Source organism: Pelodiscus sinensis, chromosome 2 (genome assembly GCF_049634645.1).
Source record: "Pelodiscus sinensis isolate JC-2024 chromosome 2, ASM4963464v1, whole genome shotgun sequence".
NCBI lineage: Eukaryota > Metazoa > Chordata > Testudines > Trionychidae > Pelodiscus > Pelodiscus sinensis.
The window spans coordinates 216074763-216090686 of NC_134712.1; the positions used below are offsets into that span (position 1 = coordinate 216074763).

A 15924-nucleotide genomic window follows, 5' to 3' on the forward strand; every position below is an offset into this window, starting at 1 on the left:
CACCCATCTAGCAGAAACCTTTGATGTGATTTGCCCTACTATTAAGGCTATTAGTTGAAACTTGAAATTGATTAATTTGGACATTGCATTAACTTCTTCTTGCACAAACTTAAACAACAAATGGTCTTGCAGCACCTTAGAGACTGGTAACAAAAAATGTAGGCAGTATCTTGAGCTTTTGTGGACATAACCCACTTACCATTCGTTGTTTTTTTAGTTTTTTCAGTTACAGATTAATACATTTACCCCTCTGAGACTTTTAAACATGCAAAGCACTCCATTCAGTCATATGGAGTGGAAATCCATTAACTGCACAAGGAAACTATCTGAAGAAGTGGGTTGTGCCTATGAAAGCTCGTGATACTGTCTACATTTTTTTTTTTTTAGTCTGAGGTGTGGCAGGACCATTTGCTGTTTAAGGGTTTTTAAAAATTTTTTACAGACTAACAGGGCTACCCTATGACTTTCTTCTTGCACATTCATCAGTTCCTTGTATAAAGCAACATAAATGCAGCTTGTTGTTTAAACATTCTAAAAACCTGAATATGTGTCATCTTGTTACAAGTTACGTATTATTGTAATAACAAGTGCCTGACTAACACTGCTCAAGAATTTTCATCAGTAGCATCTAAAGAAACTTTTTCAATAGAACCTATTAGAAAGTTAATTTGACACTATACAACAAATGTTACTAGTAGCAATCAAGTTTTATGCTTCAAATATCTGGGGATCTGTGCTCTATAAAGCAAAGACAACGATTTTTTTTTAAAGTACCAGCACCAGTGAGGCAATACAGGGTTTTTGTTTTAACAAAAACTTTATTTATCTAAAGTTTGTAGTCAGTAAACCGACATACCAGCAGAGAAAGTACAAGAATACTGCTACAAAAGAGAACCGGAAAAATTGAAACTTTATCCAGCCATTAATAATTTGTAATATGAAATTTAATTGAAAATAATAGTAGCTCTGCATAACAACCAAATGGCAGGGCCTGGGTAAAACCCTGAACCTAATGATGCTGACACATCAGTGTTCTGCACCAGAAAAAGTTACAAATTGGATTTCGATATGAGCACCACCTGTTCAATTCCACATGCCCAAATCAGAAAGACATTTCACTATAACACACAAAAAATCCTATCCTGAATTCAAAATGTATGTGTAGTGTAGGAGTCAGGATTTACTTGTGTTGTCCTGACAGGTTTCCTGCTTATTCAATGATGATAACTGGACAGCTGTATGCATTTATGCATTTGTTCCCCCTGTTTACTGTGTTGACCATACACAAGTAGTCAACACAGCAAACTTTGAGAGAGCCCGTAAAGACCACAAAATTAGTTAAGGATTAAAGGCACCAGGCAAGGTTTATTGTAGACAAGGCACAGTCCTAGCTTCCCTGAAGCAAAGGGTCTACAGTTAGGCTAACACATGTATGCCCGTTACAATGGACCGACTTAGTGCCGTGGAATTTCACACTGCCCCTAGGCCAGAAAAAGACAACTTTTGGGAGTGTACTTTTACACACAGGTACATATTACTTTTGATGTATTAGGTTGCCTTCTTCTATTGCTTAGATATTGCCCCTTACTTTTTACAAGGGGGCTTTAATTACTCTTTATCATGTTGTTAGTTTAGACCCAGTCTGGATGACTGTTATTTGTGGAGAAAAGGTCGGTACCAAAATGTTTCTAATGAGGTGTTTACCTCTACAATATATTTACGGCCTGTGCCTAGTACCTCTTAGGTATAAGAGCTTTTGTAGTATCAGCCCTGTTCTTGGCAACTTCTGTGAGCAGGGCCTGCCTCTTGCTCACAGATTAACTTTGCTTTATATTAGTAAAATTTTGACCATTGCTGTTTGGGCCTTAGGTCTCATATACCCAGCATATAACACATGGGGCTTATGTTTCAGGCCCTCATCTTACTACATCTGTTATATTCCTCAGAATGTACAAAGGTTGGTTGATTTAAGGGCTGTTGAAATGTCATGAGATCTTCCTGCTACAATCTCCTCAACTTACATAGCAAAAAAATATATACAGTACTGATTTTAGGTTTTTTTTAATTAGGTCTCTCAGACCAGTTGTCTGTTTCATCTAAGTAACATTAAACTAGAAAATACTGTCCATAATACCAACTCTATGCAGAGCATGTGGTAAGGTGTGACGGTGATGGGGGTGATATAAGTACTTGATCTGCAACTCACCTATTCATCCAACCAACGGTTTGAATAGGGCTTTGAGCCTGTGTATTGCTCATCCATGGAAACAGATTCACTATTAAGAAATAGCAAAACTGGTCCCTATCAGGCATCATTCACAGATGGTATTTCCAAGATTTCAGTCTGGTACATTTTATCCTTTACAGAAAGAGGATATATCATAACCACTCTACTAGTCACAATTGCAAAATGTCACCTTCTTAGTACATTTTTTCTCTGCTTCCTCCACTCTGTTCCTTGCTGTAATCTGTGATTACCATTTGATGTTTCAAGAGACGACACAACCGATCTTGTCGTTTTGCTTTCATATTTTTCTTGTGGCTTATCTTGTTTTTTCCTAAAATTGCGTTTGCTTCCTGAGGACTTGAGAGAGAATCTGGTTTTTAGACAGCATTTTAAAACATAAGAACATAAGAACGTCCGTACTGGGTCAGACCAAAGGTCCATCTAGCCCAGTATCTTGTCTACCGACAATGGCCAGCACCAGGTGCCCCAGAGAGGGTGGACCGAAGACAATGATCAAGCAATTTGTCTCCTGCCATCCCTCTCCAGCCTCTGACAAACAGAGGCCAAGGACACCATTTTATCCCCTGGCTAATAGCCTTTTATGGACCTAACCTCCATGAATTTATCCAGCTTCTCTTTAAACTCTATTATAGTCCTAGCCTTCACAGCCTCCTCTGGCAAGGAGTTCCACAGGTTGACTACACGCTGTGTGAAGAAGAACTTTCTTTTATTAGTTTTAAACCTGCTACCCATTAATTTCATTTGGTGTCTTCTAGTTCTCTAGCAAAACAACGTAGTTGGACCTTCCTGGAGCTTTCATTTGAATGGGCAGTGAAATAAGCCAAAAAATGTGTTATCCAGTGACTCACTGGATTACACATCAGCCTCTGGAGCACACGGTGATGGGGTCAATCCTATTCCCCTCCATCCACTCAGGTAGCAGCCTGGCAGCCAACATCACTGCCCCGGGGGTTACCTGTTAAAATGAATAGAACCTCAGGATTTAAACTAGGAGATATCTCTGTCTCTAGTATGGAACTGCAGGGTAAAACAAGAGGTAGGGAGAATGTGTCTTGTGAACTGTGAACCTAACACAGTGTGTATTGGGCAAGGAGAGTTACCAGCAAAGATAGGCATGCTATGGTGGTAAATTTGAAAACTGAATTAGATTAAAATATTAAACTTTGAAAATTAATTTACAAAGTCATGTGAGATGGAGTGCGAAAGGGAATTGGATGATGGAGGTCACAGCAGAGTAAATACAGAATCGAGGGGTGGGGGGCAGAGCCTGAAAACAGCTGCTTGGTTGCAGTTACAGGAGTTCCATGCTAGCCAGTAGGGGGAGCTTCTAAAACGGAATTCCAGTAAATATTGTCACAGCTGTGAACACTGAAAAGAATTATTCATGAAAATTCATGTGGCCTGAAGAGGGGACTTTTTCTGCTGCTGACTGTTTGCATGAGAACATTTCAAAGACAAACTATTACAAAGGAGTAACTGACTTACTCATAAGTATGCTTAATCTCTAGTAAGTTTATTAGTATGTGTGTACCTTCTTTCACTGTTTTTAATATGTTTTCCTGGTAATGCTTTTATCTTAAGAATAAATGTATTTTCTTGGAAGGAGCTGGATGGTAACTAAACTGTAACTATTGCACTGATTACCATCTCTGAGGAAAAAAGTAAAGCAGGCCTGCTTAGTGTACCATATAAGTTGGGAGCTGTGCAGTCTGGAAATAGTTTGGTCAGGAGGAAAAGAGATATGATAGCTAAGAAGCTGACAGCTTACAATGGGTGCACTTGCTGGACCTTAGAGGGTAGAATACAGCGGCAGTGACCAGATCCATGGCACTTATGGTTTAGTTTGTGGAAGACTCATAGGATTTCATTTAATATTTAAGTTTTTTGTAGGAATCCCTTTCAGGATTCTAATGTCAAGGAGTAGTGTTTTTTAGTACGAAAATGCATTAGTCGTTCTGTACATATCACACTGAAATGATTTTGAAGCAGTCCTGAGGGAGTCATAAGGGATTTTTTTTATATATAAAATGACGGTGATAAAAAAAGTCCCTTGTGTTATCACAACTGTTTTTGGTGCTCAATAGCAAAGAATATAGAGGTAAACAATGCTTTTTGTGCATCAGAAGTGGTATTAGTAGGAGCATGAGTAGCTGTTGGATGTGTTAAGGCAGGTCATCTACCTATTCCTTGTTCACTGTATCCTAAAGGAATTTGTCAATGTAAAATGAGTGTATTAACCTTCATTCATGAGTAAGATTTGTGCTTTTCCTCTATACAACCCCCTGAGAAGAATATGCATTTGAGTTTACAGCTACTTATTGGAGATGCATTAGGACATATGACGCCAGTTCTGCTGGACAGAAGAACCACAAGAGGTTTTGATGGGGAAGAACAGAGGATCTTGAAGAACTTCAGCAGGAAACATGCTGTGGCTACCAAAACATGAAGCATATATGACATATGCACATTGATCATTCCCAACCCCACTCTGTCCCCAAATACTTGAAAGCACCCAAAACCTGTTGTTTTAAACTGACTCAGTGATACTGTGTTCATGAAGTGACTGGTATTTTGGAAGATGCACAGCAGTGCAGACATGTACATATGGTGGAAGTCACCCTTGTGCAGAGTGCCATCGAAATCCTAGGCAATATGAAGTTTCAGAGGGGTAGCCGTGTTAGTCTGAATCTGCAAAAGCGACGAAGAGTCCTGTGGCACCTTATAGACTAACTGAAGTGTAGGAGCATAAGCTTTCGTGGGCAAAGACCCACTTCGTCAGATGCATGTAGTGGAAATTTCCAGAGGCAGGAATAAATATGCAGGCCAGGATCAGGCAATATGAAGTTATACTTAGAGGTCATGTAGGCACAGGGATGGACAGTGGTGAACTCTGCCTTTCTGGGGTGGAATGAGCCTTTGAATCATTATCTTTAGTTAAGTTTAAACATAACTAATTGGGAGCAGGAAGCACGTTTTTATTAAACAGGTTTAGGTGGTAGATGATTTAGAAGAGAAGTACAGTGGAAGCTTTGTTATCCAGAACTTATGGGGAATGCCAGTTAATTGAATGTGTCAGATACTCAAGCAAAGGGTTGGCAGTTCCAGGCAGTCTGAGAGAGAAGGAGGCATTGCTGATGATTTCAGCTAGCTGTGCTGCAATGCCAGTTAACAAAGTTTTCCAGTTAACAAAGTGCTGGATGACAAAGTTTTCACTGTATATTGTTTAGAAGATCAGTAGAATACTAAAAGCTGAAATGCTTCTTTCCCTGCATAGAACACTTTCTGAAGCAAAATGTAAAAACGGTTTCCTCCTGAAAAATTTACTGTTTGGTATTCCCTAAGTGACTGTGAAGTCCCCTAGTCATAGGAGATATAACTCAGAAAAAATTTATGAAATGTGGCATGGCAACATCAAGGCCTTAAAACCATTAATTTAAAATGACTTTCCTCTTCATTCTCCAGTGTAAACTGCTGAACAATCATTATTCCTTTTTACTTTCTCCTCTCAATAATATAGTTTGTGTCATTGTCGGATCACAGTTCCTTGACATTAATTATACACAACTAAGATACACCCTTTTTTAAAATCTCAAGCCCATGAGAGAAAATTGTGTGAAGAGCTGCAAGATGCACTGAAGAGACTAGCTGTTCTTATCGAATTTCATTTCAGCTGTGTGCTTTTTAAAAACCCTGCTTTGAAAGCTTTTTACATTTTCAAAGCTGTAAAGGGGTCACTGCTACATGCAGAGCTGCTTACTTGGATGTCTTAAAATATAGGATGATAATGTAGAAAGAGTCCCTCGGGACTGTTTGCTTCCGTGTAATTACAGTTAGATGACATGGCAAGGATAACAATCGAATCTTAACCTTAAGACATGGTAATAATAAAATAGAACCATATAAGTCAGAGATGGAAAACACCTAAGCTACGTCTAGACTGGCATGATTTTCCGCAAATGCTTTTAACGGAAAAGTTTTTCTGTTAAAAGCATTTGCGGAAAAGAGCGTCTAGATTGGCACGGACGCTTTTGCGCAAAAGCACTTTTTGCTGAAAAGCGTCCTTGTCAATCTAGACGTGGTTTTGTGCAAGAAAGCCCCGATCGCCATTTTCGCCATCGGGGCTTTTTTGCGGAAAACAGTTTTAAGCTGTCTACACTGGCCCTCTAGCACAAATACATTTAAGTACTTTTGCACAAGAGGACTTTTTCCCAAATGGGAGCGGCATAGTATTTGCGCAAGAACACTGACAATCTTACATTAGATCGTCAGTGTTCTTATTTCAAAAGAGAATTTCGAAAAAACGGGTGTGTTGTCAAGACGCGGAATAGCTATTTTGGGATACCAGAAGTATCCCGAAATACCGCCACAATATGGAAGTACCCTAAGAATATAAAGACAAAACAAGCAACTTAGTTTAGTATAAATAATCAGATAGATGATTAATAGAGTGGTTGATTACTTGTCGTTAACTCATGCAATTAACTCAAAATCATTTATCATGATTAAAAATAATCAACATTAATCACACTATTAAACAATAGAATCATTTGTGGATGATTGTCTATATTTTTAATATTGATTTCGATTACAACACAGAATACAAAGTGTACAGTGTTCACCTTATATTATATTTTTTATTACAAATATATGCATTGTAAAAAACTATTAACAAAAGAAATAGTATTTTCAATACGCCCCATTCAAATACTGAAGTACAACCTCTTTACCATGAAAGTTTAACTTACAAATTTAGATTTTTTTATTACATAACTGCACTAAAAAAAATGTAAAACTGTAGAGTCTATATGTCTACTCAGTCTTACTTCTCTTACTGCCAATTGTTAAGATAAGATAAGTTCAAGTGTGTTTACATTGATGGGATGCACTGCTGCTGGCTTCTTATTTGCAATGTCACTAGAAAGTTAGAATAGCTGTTCATATGGCATTTTGTAGCCAGCATTGCAAGGTATTTATTGCCAGATATGCTAAACATTCATCTGCCCTTCTTCGTTCAGACATCATTCCAGAAGACATGCGTCCATGCTGACAATGCTCTTTACAAAAATAATGCATTAATTAAATTTTTGACTGAACTCCTTCAGGGAGAATTGTATTTCTCCTGCTCTATTTTACCACATTCTACCATATACTTCATGTCATAGAAGTCTCAAATGACGACCCAGCACACGTTTAAGAATGAATCCTCAACAGATGTGACAAAAAAACAAAGAAGGTACCACTGTGAGACTTCTAAAGATAGTTACAGCATTTAACCAAGATTTAAGAATTTGAAGTGCTGTCCAAAATCTAAGAGGGTCAGTGTGTGGAGCATGCTTTCAGATGTCTTCAAAAACAACACTCTGATGTTGAAATTACAGAACCTGAACCACCAAAAAAGAAAATGAACCTTCTGTTGGTGGCATCTGAATCAAATGATGAAAACAAACATGTATCAGTCCACACTACTTTGGATTATTATTATTAAGAACCTATCACCATCATAGATCCATGTCCTCTGGAATGGTGGCAGAAGCATGAATGGACATACGAAACTTTAATGCATCTGGCACATAAATATCTTACAACACCAGCTCCAACAGTGCTGTGAATGTGAGATTGTAAACAGAAAGTAGGCTGCATTATCTCCTGCAAATTGTAACCAAACTTGTTTTTCGAGAGTTGGTGGCAGAACAAGTAGTAGGACTCAGAAAACTTGTAAGCTCTAACATTTTACATTGGTTTATTTGTGAACTTGGGGTTTTTTGTATGCAATTCTACATTTGTAAGTTCGACTTTCACAATAAAGAGATTACACTACAGTCCTTGTATGATATGAACTGAAAAATACATTTTTCTTTACAGTGTGAATATTTGTAATAAAAATAAACATAAATTAAGCATATTACACTTTATGTTCTCTGTTGTAATTGAAATCAATATATTTGAAAATGTAGAAAATGTCCAAAAATATTAAGTAAATGGTGTTCTATTACTGCTTAGCAGTGCAATTAATTGAATGATTAATCCCAATTACTTGTTAATTGTGTGATTAATTATGGTTAATTTTAAAAAATTGACAACCCTACTGATTAAGCAACAATATTGCATCTTATATTGTGCCAATATGTGTTGTGCAATCTCACAGATTAGTTCTTGCTGACAGTTCATGCTTATTTGGTACTTCCTTATATGCTTTATGATTCTAGCATACGTGATAAAACTCAATTTCTAAAAGTTTTAAGAACTGGAAAATTTGTCACTTACCATCGTGAATGAATAAACTCCCACTGTGGACAAAAGTACTTCCAAAAATAGTCATACGTTTCCGTAAATTCTTCACTTGTTTAGCTAGGGGTTTTTTGTTTTTGTTTTTTTCCTTTCAGTTTTGAGATATCCAAGCTGCTGCAATGGGCTTTCTTGACTTCCTATTCATGCTCAGACATTCCAAAATTCAGTAACCTGGGGATGTTAGTATCACCTCTGTCAGTGATGGAGGAGGGAGTTTAGTCTGCCTAAAAGAAAAACGTAAGTCAGCTGTTCTTCAACATTGAGTGGATCTATACCTACAAGATACAAAATAAGAATATTAAGGAAAACAAACAAAGACCCGCTCAGTATTGAAGAAAAGCTGACTTACCATTTCCTCACAAGTAGACTCATATTCTAGGGGTGCTAATGATGTCACTAGTCCATTGCTTGCTGGAAAGTCCCAAAAGCTCAAGCAACAACTTCAGTAACCTAAAGCAGAAAAAAATGCAGATTAACAAACTGAAGAATTTCAGAATTTTATGACTTTTGGAATTTTTGGTAATCAAACAAATTCATGAATTTAAATATGAAAAAGGACCACTATGATCTCATCATATAGTCTCACCTCCTGAATAGCACAAGCTACAGGACTGTGATAAGTGATTCCTACATCATGTATTTTGGTTGAACTAGAACACATTTTCTTGGAGAATCCACCACATCCCTTGGTAAGTTGCTCCAACAGTTCATTATCTTTCATTTTCAATATGTGTACTTTATTTAAAGTTCAGATTTCTTAAGCTTCAGTGCCAGTCATTAGATCTTCCTATGTTTTTTTTCTCTACTATCCAATAAATAGGCAAGGCTACAATGTGTGTGTAAAAATCATTTCCATTTATCTTTAAACAAAGATAAATTTCTTACTTGACAAAATATAGGTTAGAAAGGTCTAAAAAATTGGAAGATTCTATATGACCTCCATGTCCTCACATAAATAATGTAACAACATATAGCAACTGTCTTTATGTAATCAATACAATATTAAACCAAATTTCCTTCTTTCAACTGTTTGTTGCCTAGGAGCAAAAACTTAGCACCAGCCTTCTACTGATAAAGTTTGTAAGGCACTGCAGAACAAACCAATGTTTCTGAGTTAAGCAGGATTCATACATATGGAACCACTTTACCTTCTTCATCCAGCCCTGAAACATTGACTCATAGTAATGAAAAGGTTTGTTCCCATAAATAAGCCTATTGCTGTGGCTGTTAATATACATATTTTTGAGTACAAAAATATGTAACATAGTTATGAATGTATAACATTGAAAAGTTATGTTTGGGTGTCAAGACGTGGTATCAGATACAGAGGTCTTGCAAATTATAGTCATTAGTATTTTGATTAATCGAGATGTTGCCAAAGAAAAATCTCATTAATATGTGGGGTGATAGGAGGACACAGTGTAGATACTCTTTGTCTCCAAAATGGATTAGTTGTTAAATAGTCGGGAAAAGAAAACCTTATCTGCCTAGTTCTTAATATAAGCTAAGAATGTTTGTATAGAAGCCTTTTTGCAGCCTGGCTGATTTTTCACAAAGAATAAGATTATTTGCAGTTTGTACAACCTGGCTTTGTGAACTGGATTTTTAACAGGCTGACCAATTTTTAAAGGTGAAATCCTAATTTTTAATCACCTTTGCTAAGAATATTCAGGTTTCAAATGGGTGGCCATGTTAGTCTGTATTTGCATAAATGAGTCCCAGGGCACCTTAAAGACTAGTAGATTTATTTGGGCATAAGCTCTCGTGGGTAAAAACCACTTTTTCAGATCCATGCATCAGATAAAGTGGTTTTTATCCATGAAAGCGTATGCCCAAATAAATCTCAGAGGGGGAGCCGGTAGCCTGTAACTTTAAAAATAACAATTAATCATGTGGCACTTTAGAGACTAACAAAATTATATAGGATCCTGAGCTTTCATGAGTAAAACCCACTTCATCAGATGAGTTGGAGTAGAAATAACAGACTCCAAAATATGTATAACAGCAAAAGAAATACCTTTCAACGCGAGGACCAGTGTTAATGAAGTGGGCTGGATGTGTCGCCTTCATAGCTTTTGATGTAGAAGTGCAGATGTCAAAAGCAGGGGAAGGTTCCTGGGTGAGTGTATCTGAGGTGTGGTATGTGACTGGCCACCCTGGACATAAAAGCTTTCTGTGACTTTCCACAGAAAGTTAAACTACCAGTACTCAGGAACACTATCCCAGAGGATGCCAGGGTACACCTGGTGGCCAGTGTCTCCTCTAAGATTTTCCATCCTTAAGTGGGTTGAATTTTCTTTGGGGCAGGTTGAACTTTCTTATGTGCAACACCAATATTTAGTATGTGTAGGTGTACGCACCATACAAACAAAAATGATAGATATAAATGGTTCATAGGTGTGAAAGAAAATATATTAAAACAAGGAGCAATATATTAACAAGGAGCACTGCTTATGATTATTTAATATGAACTCAAATAAAAAGAAAATGAACACTACCCTGGCCTCAATACAGTTTACCGTGTATTAATTAGTTACACAGGCATTAAAAATCATTAAGATCCGAGTTTTAGATACCTGCAACACTAAAAAAAAAAATGCTGTTAAAATGATTTTTTTCTTTCTTACCATAAGACATTAACACAGCAGTAGGCAATATTTTTTTTGATGGGGGGGGGGTACTCCAAGCATTTGGTAAGTGTTCAAGGGCTGCACTCTTCCTTTATATTAATAAAGGAAGTCCAGGAGTCTGGGGTAGAGATTGGGTGCAGAAGGGGTAAAGGACTGGGGAGTGGGATCTGGGACAGAGTTTGGGTGAAGTAGGGGATCATGACCTGGGCAACTGACTGGGGTGAGGAGGGAGTGCAAGGCCGGGAGGGGGTTGTGATCTGGGCAGGAGTGCAAGAGATGGTGCAGGGATTTGGACTGTAACCAGGGACAGCAGATTGGGGTGAAAGGTCCGAGAGGGAGTTGTGACCTGAGAAGGGATATAGGAGGGGATACAGTGTCTGGGAAGGTGTATGGGGGCTGAAGCAATGGTGCAGAAGGTTTGGGTTACATGAGGTAGGAGGGCAGAAGGGGGCCGAGGGATGGGGAAGAGAAGGAGGTGCTGGGGTGCCAGACTCAGGCTCTGGCTGAGAGACCTTACCTGGCTCCAAGCCAGCAGCCCAACAGGTTCCGTAGCCAGAGCCCCTGCTTTCTGGCCGCTGTATGTACTCAGGGGAGTTGCAGGAGCCACATTTATTGTTCTAAATTGAATGCTGTGAGCCCAGGGGATGAGGGTCACTTTGCGTGCTGCCTATCCTGCAAACAGGCAGCTGCTATTGGACGAAACCAGCCAATCAGGGGTGGGAGCAGCATAAGAAGCCTGTCTTCCCTACCTTCAGGGTTCACAAACACTCATGTGGCCCTGCACCTGGCTTTCTGGAGTACCAAGTGGGTCCAGCCGAAGGCTCTCACTGCCAACGATCATCTTTTGCCCAGCCCTGGAGAAGAGGCTGGAACCAGCTTCTCCATTTATAGCTTCTGCTTCTCTGAGAGGGCGAGAGCCTCTCTACCGCTTCCCCAGCCAATCATCTGAGCTCCCTGCCTGCGTGAGGAGCTCTGAATTTTTGTCTGGGGATTAGAAAAGGGCTGTGTTCCTGTGCGGGCACACAGCTTACAGTGAACCTTCCTGGCGCCTGAGCTATGTGACTCCATTTCCACTCCAAGGCTATGTCTACACCGCAGCCTTTTGTCGGCAGAGACAATGTAAATGAAGTGCTCATTAGCATTTGTTGTGCTGTCATTTGCATATTCTCTGACAATGCTTTTTGTGGAAGAGGCTTTTTGTGCAGCGTAGACAGGACCATTTTGCGCAAAAAACCTCTTTTGCACAAGATCCTGTATATCTCCTTTTTTGAGGCATAAGGATCTTGTGCAAAAAGGAAACATCCACACTGCCTGTTTTTGTGCAAAAACCTCTAGTGCAAAAACGGATCAAAAGATAGTATGCAAATGAAGTGCGAGAACATGCTAATCCATGCTTCATTTGCATAAGCTCTTGCGGCAAAAGTCATAGTGTAGATGTAGCCGAAGGTGCCACAGACTACTCATTGTTTTCCAAATGAATCTGTTTTTAAGGTGCCATAGAGCTCCTTGTTGTTTTTGAAGAATATTCAAGTAAAATATATTCCCAAGCCCTGTACCCTTACAAATCCTTTTTCTCAAACATGGCTTTTGAGTAATAACTTTGCTGCCATGGAGACTGACACTGCAAAGTGGTCCTAAAGCCACCATGGCTAGTTTTGTGTTTCACCCCAGTTGTGTCTTGTTTCTAGACACAGAGGCAACCTAGAATTCCTAAAAGTGTTTGAATGTTTCCTATGTTAATAATGCATAGCAATGGTATATTTGTTTCCTATGTCCTTTTCACAAATAGGGTATGAATATTATTAATAGTACCAAGTGTAAAAAATATCATTAAGAGTATCAAGTGTAAAGCCAGACCTCTCTCCGTTTTTTAAAAATGCCTCACAGGTTTGAGAGTGTGTAATTGTGATTACAAATGAGAGAAATCTTCAAGGAAAATATTGAGGAGATATTTTTATTTTGAGTTCTCCCCTGGCTCTAGATAAAACAACCAAACTGCTTTTCATCCTTTATTGAATGGGTTAATAGTTGGGAATTGGTGAGTTTTTCCAAGTCAATATAAAGGGCATAATTTCCCAGTGTTAGAGAACAGCACTATGATCTGATCTATTTAATATATTGTAGGAGTCTAGTTTACTGAACTTCAATTAGTTGAACAGTAATGTAATAATACACAAAGGGCAGAAAGGGTGGCAAACCAAAACAATTCACATAATTATTTCAGATGAAATAGCAAATAGCTTCTGTCAGGCTCTGTCAGCCATTCCTGCTAGAAAAATCAATTCTCATTCTTTTTATAAAGTAGTTAGATTGAAATTAAAAACAAATCATTTAACTAGTAAATTCAGCATCCCCCACATTTTAGAATGAATAAAATGTTAAACGTTTCTAGGGAGTGTGTACTGTATATAGTCATTTGTGACAGGCATCTTCTAGTCTCTTCTTTGTTCTTTTTACTCTCTTAGGGCAGGTAGCATGCATGCATGCAGTGTTTGCCTCTACAAGTGGATTGCTGTACTGTGTGCTGTATAACACAACTAAAGTATCTCGTCCATTACTCACAGTAGGTGAAGTACATGGCAGTAGCACCTATCAGGAGTAAGCCGAAAAGATGCTGCTTATCTACTGCTTCATGCTCTGGGCTAGATGTTGATTGGTGCACAGACTGAATTCAAGCTCCTTATTTTAACATTACGATGTTCAATGGTTTCTAAGATACCAGTTAGCTTCTAATGAACCATCTTCCATTTTTGCCTCTTTATTTATAGGAAGTGAGATATTTAGTCAGAGGGTTTTGAAGCAGAGAGGTTTAGTTTGGTGCTTTGGATGCATGACTGGGAGTCAAGCCCTGGGAGTTTGAAGCTTAGCTCTGATACTGAGCCTATGTGTACTAAAGTAACTAGCCTAAGTACTCACCCTCACTATTCCTAGCAGTGATCTTAATTATTTGAAACTCTTTGTAATCTGAAAGATGGACCTGTTACGTGCTATCCATGAAAGCATCTAGATTTTTATCATCCATATTTTTTTCAAGGTCTCCGTGATTATTCAGCTATCAAGGTCTCATCACATGTAGGTGATGTTACTGAACAGTGAGTTTAGGTTCTATTCTTATTTTTGCATTTTCCTGCTCAGGATTTTGTGAAAGATCATCCTTCCATAATTGAGAATACCACAGATTGTTTCTTCTACAAGAGGCAGGAAACCTGATCTTTCCTCATAGATGTGTTCACAGAAAAGCCCAAGAATTTAGTGGACAATATCATAGAAGGCTCTGGTCCCATACCTATTGATGATACCATAGTGATGCACTCGTTATTTATTTATATAGCACCCATTGCAGAAGTATGTGATTAACTTATCCTCACAATACCTGGATTTACTTTCCCCATTTTAAAAGTGAGTAACTGAAATACAAAGGCCGTGTCTACATTGGCACCCTTTTCCGTAAAAGGGATGCTAATGAGACACTTCGGAATTGCAAATGCCGCGGAGGATTTAAATATCCCCCGCGGCATTTGCATGAACATGGCTGCTGCTTTTTTCCGGCTCGGGGTTTTGCTGGAGAAAAGCGCCAGTCTAGACGGGATCTTGCGGAAAATAAGCCCTTTTCCGGAAGATCCCTTATTCCTACTTATTTTCCGCAAGATCCCGTCTAGATCCCCCGCGGCATTTACAATTCTGAAGTGTCTCATTAGCATCCCTTTTACGGAAAAGGGTGCCAATGTAGACACAGCCAAAGAGTACATTTACACTGCACGCTTACTTCAGAATAAGCTATTCCGGAAGATAAATTCCAAAATAGTTTATTTCAAAATAGAGCATCCACACTACAGGGAAGCTGCAAAATTAGTCCAAGGCAGCCCTAATGTGGACATACTATCTTGATTTAGAGGCCCAGGAAGCACTGGGGAGAAATTAATTAGAATGGTCCTGGTGAGGAGCTATTGTGAAATAGTAGCAATGGAGCATCCACACTACGGCTATTTTGAAATAGCTATTTCAGAAGAGGAGTTAGAATGAGTTTTACAGAAGTCAGAATAAGCTGCTCATTATTTCGATATTTCAAAATAACAGAATTGCTGTGTAGATGCTCATATTCAGCTTCTGCCAGATTAAGGATATATCTACACTACCTCCCTAGTTCGAACTAGGGGGGTAATGTAGTCATACAGAGTTGCAAATGAAGCCCGGGATTTGAATTTCCCGGGCTTCATTTGCATAAAGCCGTCCGGCGCCATTTTTAAATGCCGGCTAGGTCGGACCCCGTGCCGCGCGGCTACACGCGGCATGGACTAGCTAGTTCGGATTAGGCTTCCTAATCCGAACTAGCTGTACACCTCGTTCCACGTTCCACGAGGCGTACAGCTAGTTCGGATTAGGAAGCCTAATCCGAACTAGCTAGTCCATGCCGTGTGTAGCCGCGCGGCACGGGGTCGGACCTAGCCGGCATTTAAAAATGGCGCCGGACGGCTTTATGCAAATGAAGCCTGGGAAATTCAAATCCCGGGCTTCATTTGCAATTCCGTATGACTACATTACCCCCCCTAGTTCGAACTAGGGAGGTAGTGTAGACATACCCTCAGTGATTTGTCTTATGGAGCTCAGATCTCTTCAGTCCGGTCCATGTCTTAACCACTGTCCCACCAAGCCTTTCCAGTGGGAGAGATCACTTTGTTTTAAGTTATTAAAGATAGATAGACAAATGTGCATATCTCCAAACGTGAAGTATTTTAGATAATCTGGCTAATTTGCTAC

The 15924-nt window shown here is 39.0% G+C and overlaps 1 protein-coding gene across 2 annotated transcripts in view; it reads right to left on the reverse strand.

The window, feature by feature from the left end:
* ZNF804B (zinc finger protein 804B) overlaps positions 1–15924 on the reverse strand; it is a 396759-nt gene that overhangs the window by 186139 nt on the left and 194696 nt on the right. Inside the window, exons 2-3 of one of the 2 annotated variants that reach the window (XM_075922411.1) lie at positions 8886–8986; positions 8513–8760 (exon numbers count right to left, since the gene is read on the reverse strand). The exons of the other annotated variant lie outside the window; for it this stretch is intronic. Of the exons in view, the coding sequence (XP_075778526.1) occupies positions 8513–8515 (3 nt within the window). The 5' untranslated portion in view covers positions 8516–8760; positions 8886–8986. The remainder of the gene's footprint in view (positions 1–8512; positions 8761–8885; positions 8987–15924) is intronic. 2 annotated transcript variants of the gene reach the window in all.